The sequence below is a fragment of the Colobus angolensis genome, unplaced genomic scaffold (genome assembly GCF_000951035.1).
Source record: "Colobus angolensis palliatus isolate OR3802 unplaced genomic scaffold, Cang.pa_1.0 Scaffold133, whole genome shotgun sequence".
Classification (NCBI taxonomy): Eukaryota; Metazoa; Chordata; class Mammalia; order Primates; family Cercopithecidae; genus Colobus; species Colobus angolensis.
The window spans coordinates 2,126,061-2,131,921 of NW_012114411.1; the positions used below are offsets into that span (position 1 = coordinate 2,126,061).

Below are 5,861 nucleotides of genomic sequence, written 5' to 3' on the forward strand. Positions count from 1 at the left end.
CTTTAACCAGTCCGCTCTTGCTGGGCAAAGAGGAGAGAGGGCATCCTGAACATGTTTTCACCAGGGCCTGAAATATTAACAGCTTGACATCACAAGGCTTAGATTCCAGTGGAAAGATGGGTGATAAACACACACAGGAATACGCAAGATAATTTCAGAGAGAGGCAAGGGACGTGAAGGGTCAGAGACCATGACTTGATTGAGCCTGGCTTGGGAAAGGTGTGAATCCTTCTTGGATGATGAAGTGTAGCTGAGACCTGAGTTATGAGGAATGAATGGTGCTTGAAGTCTTGGCTGGTTTGGGAGAAAGCTCCTGTTTCAGTTCTCTCTCTGGTAAGATTGCTCAGGAGCACAAGATGCAGCTCCTCCCAGGGTTCCGCCATCTGTTTGTTTTCTTGTGACATTGTCTGAGGCGAGTTCTGCAAGACTAGGGACTTTGGGTCACCGCTGCACTCCCACCCGGCAGAACAGTGCAGGGCCCACCACAAGTACCTGTGGAATGAATGAATGAATGAATGGAGTTACTCACCTGTCTCCTCCAAATCGTCACACCCTGTGTTCCTTATCTTAGTGACACCCACCCTGGTTCCCCAGCCAGAAACCTGGTGTCAGCTTTGTCACATTCTCCCTCCTCCAGCCTGGGCTGATTCTTTCTCAGGTGTGACTTTGTGGGTTCCTGGGATCCCGTGTCTTCAGCCCGCCCCCTCCTGCGAATGCTCCCTGCTTCAGCCAGGCGGATCGACCTAAGATAGGACTCACATCAAGACCTTTCCCTTCAGATGCTCCGCGGCTGCCCACGTCGTCCCAGCCCCTCGGGATGGTGCAAGCCTGGCACGGTTTAGTGCCAGGACGTGCCCCTGCCTCCCCTCTCACCCTCTTTTCTCTTTGATCTGAAACCGGTCGCCCTAAACACCCACAGTGTCTGCCCAGTTGGTGTTTAGTAAAATGGTGCAGCTGAACTCGGGTGCTGCTGGGAAATGAGCCAGCTGTGTCCTCAGATCCTTGGGGAGGGGGGTTTGGGGGATGGAGAATAGGAGAGGTGACAACTGAGGCAGGTGTGCAAGCGTCTTCCAGGGGAGCCTCCTGTGGCGAAATGGGGTCCCCTGGCCATTGGGTTAGAGAGGTCTTCAGGCTATTCTGCCAGGATACCTACAAAACACTCATCCCTGCCAGCCCTGTGGGATCAGGGGCATCCTAGAGGCCTTGGGCCAAAAGCTATGACGTGGGGGCCTGACACAAGGGACCCCAGGAAGCTGGGGGCATCAGGGCGGAGGCGAGGACTGGAGCCTGACTCCAGCTTCAGAGCAGCGTGGACGCCTGCAAGACTCAGGGGCTGGAGTCCGCATGTTTTTGCAACAGCTCTCCCTGAGGCTCCCTGCCCAGGTGCGGGTGCCTTCCTAGACAGCAACTCCTGCTCCTACTCGCCCGCCTCTCCTCACAGCTGTCCCAGGCCCCTCTAAAACCAGGGGCCCAGAGTCAAACCCTATATTGAACCTCAGATGGAGCTGCATTGTAGCCCGCCAATGCAGCCAACTCCAAGCAGGGGGCCTAGCACGCCCGCGGGAGGCGGCGGGGGCAGGTGCCCGGTGAGGAGTGGCGCCCCCCTGTGTTCAAAGAGGGGAAGCGAGCGATTCCGCGGCTGCAGCCGCTCTGCATCGGAGAAGATTGATTTGTCCGTGTGATGTGTTGTTTCCATAGAAGCAGGGCTTAACCTTTTAAGTGAAGATTATAAAGCTACCTAATTCATTTAAAATTAGGCTTCAAGCATCTCAGTACTTAATGCTCAAGTGCTTCTGTGAGACTTGCTGTAGCCATTGATCTAACAGCCAGACACTGCCTTTCCAGCGTCTGAAGGCTTTCACTCTGGCAGCAATCTAGGTGATTTCTTTATTTTTTTAAAATTAACTTCATCAGGAGATATAACTTCTGTGGGAGATCATCAGAGTATTAATAATACCTTTTAATTAAAGAACAGCACTGACTTCTCTTCATAAACACAGGAAGACCGGCACACAGGCAAGATCCGCACGCATGCTCAATTAAAGTAATTTATTGTATTCTTCCAGATCAGACATAAAGAGCATCTTGGGAATTGATATCACAAGACAATGTTATACACCATTTTCACAACCAGGCTTGCATTGAATTCTTTTTTAAAGAGCATAGTAATTTAAAAAAATCTAAATATTTACATATTAATAAAACATATATACAGAAGATTGAGATGTTATCCATAGATATGGATTTTTTTTTTTTGCTAAGAAAGCCTATAAAAAGGATTTCTGAATAAAGTCTGAACAGTAGTCACAGTAAGTAAACACAATTTTAATTTACAAAATATGATTTTACTGTTGCAGTTTTGATACGTATTTCCAATGTGTGGATCCATTCATTGCACATATCTTTGGGTTGAACAAGCCCCGCCTGTCCTCAAGTGCTGAATACTCCAGGCCGTGGCCCTCCCTTGGAAGGCAGTGCTTCCGAAGGCTCCCAGCGCATCTCTAACAGACCACATTTGGAAGTTAGTGTTTCTGCCTTTACCAGCAACATACTCATCCTAACAGAGCGAAAGGTCACTAATTAATCTTTTCCCTTCCCTTGGGTAATATTTCCCTGTGGGAGGCACAGGACAGATTTTAAAACCCATGGTGCAAAAAACACAAGAGCCGCAGTTCGCAGTACATCAGACCACTTGATAAAACAAAGGGACTGTTTTCAGGAAAGGGATTACTTATGGGCCAGAAATGGAAAAAGGCTAAGGAAAAGGTATGATGGAAATAATTTCTCCAAACCTTCCTCGTAGCCCCAAAAAGAAGAAAAATAAGCCAGACATACACGGGATGTAACTTGTCTAGTAGTTAGACTGACTCCACAAGCCACACTTAAAGCCAGCTTTTTGTCACAGTACAGGGATGCCTTCTCTCATCTTTGATGACTGGCTGGTCTTTGGTGGAATAGGGATTTTTCCCAGACCCCCCCTCCTATCTCTAGGTTTAGCGTTTCAGTGTGATATGACAGGAGTACCTTGGACAGGGTAGTTAGGAAATTCGGGTTCTAGGCAGGGCCTCGGCCACAGAGGGGTTAACAGGCTCTGGGAAACCACTTACCCTCATTCATCCTCAGTTTCCTCACCTGCAGAATGAGGGGTGGGACTGAGTAGCCTCTACAGTAACTTTTAGCTCTTAACATTCTGTGCTTTGCTAAATCCAGGGCTAGGGGAAGGCATTGGAACTGCTGGTGGACAGGCGTGAACCCTGGGTTTGGTGAGCTGTAGTCAAAATTGGTTTCATGCCAATTTTTGGCCTTTGGGTGAAGTGGCAAAGATTCAATGCAATTTGCTTTATACAATAAATGAAGTGTAGATGCAGTGTTTCTAAATAACATAGTGTTTTAAATTCACCATCTTATTAGAGAAAGAAATCTGGAGGTAAATATTTCTATAAAACAAATACCTTCGTGGCAATGTATCTTTTTAAAATAAATCCAGATTTTCATATATTAGTTTTATATAAAGTGAAGGGCAAGTATACTAGGAACCGAATAAACGATATAATATTAAGTACATTTTTAGCCAGTTGCCACATGGTGCCAAAGCCCGGTACCTCTCAGTTAAGAGCATCTGTTAAAATGGCTGTTAGGTATCATGTAGATAACTGATTGATTTTCTCACCTTTTAATTAGTTATTTTGTCATTGTATTGACGCAACTTAGGTGAAAGGTTTTTCTTTCCTAAGAACTCATAGGTCATTGGCACTTACTCAGTTACAAATGGCTATTTGGGGGGTACCGATGTCATGAATGATTTCATCTAATAGGTCAGAGCTATCCTGTCTCCCAAAACAGCTTTTTCATCTTCTAAGATGATGAAGGTCTAATTAATTTTGGCCTTCACAACTGCTCTCTCAGCACTGGAAAGAGCCATGCTCCTTTATATTTGCATCTAAGCAGTTTACATTAAAATAAATACGTTTCAAAGATCTATATTCACACTGAGGTTTTGAATGAAAACAGGGAAGAGAGAACCACTTCTTTATAATGGACAATGAACTAACTAAATCAAATGCTGGACTTTTAAAGGGTAACAAATCAACTCTAAAAGTGATTTTAAAAATCTTATACCAGATTGGAGGCTTGGTTATCACACATTACAAAGAAAGTATGTGAAACTATTCAAACATGACAGGTAAACTTCACAGAACACCCACACTTTGCAAGCACCTGGAATGCTATGTGGATCTTTGTGGAATTTCAAACGGAAGTTACATATGCCACTGAACAATGTCACTAAAATCAAAGTCTAGGCAGTGAAACCTGGTTCTGTATCCTCCGTGTTTTCTCTCCTGGTGTCAAATATATTACCTACAACAGAGACAAGAAAATGAAGGTGGAGAGCCACTTCTCTAAGGAAGAGCTGTCCATGCTTCTGTGACATGGCTGGAGGTGGGCGTTCTGGACAAGTAAAGAATTTACTGGGGAGGTGTCTGTGTTTCACAGTTAAGTTGCTAAGTTTTTAGCCAAGGCTTTAGTTGTCCTCCCATGAAAAATTGTAGAAATTTGAAATTTGTAATGATTTTTTATGAGAAAGGCCATGAATGTGTGTTACTATTGGAGTATATCCACACATTGACCAGTCATAGAAAATGGCCTAAAAGATAATTTACCTGCAAAACAGAATATCATGCAGCTATTAAAAGAATGCATATGAAGATTTGCCATACAGTGGGAAAATGCTTGTTAGGTAAAAATTAAAAAAAAAAAATAGGAAACAAAATTTTACACGTTTGATCTCCACCATAAAGATAAACAAAATGGAGAAACATTTGAGAAAAATCATCTAATAATGGTTGTCTGTGGGTGGTAAAAGCAATTGAAATGTTCTTCCTTACACTTTTGTTTATTAATTTAAAAGAAAAGTATGTAAAATGCCAATTTATGACAATTGCTAAGTCCAGATGAACATCCCCTATTTCACATTTGGAAGCCCCATTTTAAATTTTAGAAAACATTGTTTTGATTTCACTTTCTCGATACTTTTTTTTTTTTTTAAATGCAAATTGTCCCCAGCTCCTGGGTGGCTTCTATTGAGCCCCAGACCCTCTCCACACTTCTGTGCCGTAGCATTTATGTAATTCCTTCTGCCTCTCACACTAGTCTGAGGGCATTTTACACCAGCATCCAACACAGGGCTGATCCTTGGTAGTTGCTCAAAAAGGATTAGTGAATAGGGTTAAGGGAAAATAAAATGGATGCATTATAGAGGGTGAATCCATTTCTGTTAAAACCTGATGAACAGAAGGTTGCTTCAATGTAATGCATCCAAACAAATGTCATTTGACCTGCCTGTAACCCTACCCTAGTCACTTCTGGTTCATAGAAACACTTAAGGATTTACATCCCTTTCCCTGCTCTTGCCCCAAACACACAAATTTGGAAGGAAGAAAAAAGACCTTAAAAAAGTAATAAAAATATTGCTGAATCTTTAAAAAGAACTAACTGTTGCTAGCTCAGACAAATGGGATCATGAGAGTCTGAATCAGAGCCGTTGGTCGATCCTGTGGTTTTGACGAGTGAGGCTCAAGTTCAAGGATGAAACCACATGCGCAAGAAAGGTGGAGTTCTTAAAGGGCACATGTGAGGAGGGCTGTTAGGAGCAGCACTGCATTCAAAGAAGCCAACCAGAATGGGGATTTTACTTTGGAGGCAATCAAGAGACATGCTATCAAGGTGAATATCAAGATTACTTAATTTTATTACTGCAAAATTTGAGCACCAATCTGATACTTCTTTTCCTCTTTATTTTTGTTTTTTGAGACGGAGTCTCGCTCTGTCACCCAGGCTGGAGTGCAGTGGCGCGATCTCGG

The 5,861-nt window shown here is 43.6% G+C and overlaps 1 protein-coding gene across 1 annotated transcript in view; it reads right to left on the reverse strand.

Annotated features, from left to right (window-relative positions):
* Window positions 1–2,035: 2,035 nt before the first annotated feature.
* The window catches only part of BEND7 (BEN domain containing 7), an 83,139-nt gene continuing 79,313 nt past the window's right edge, over window positions 2,036–5,861 (reverse strand). The window contains exon 8 of the mRNA XM_011934238.1: window positions 2,036–2,691. Within this exon, the coding sequence (XP_011789628.1) occupies window positions 2,684–2,691 (8 nt within the window). The 3' untranslated portion in view covers window positions 2,036–2,683. The remainder of the gene's footprint in view (window positions 2,692–5,861) is intronic.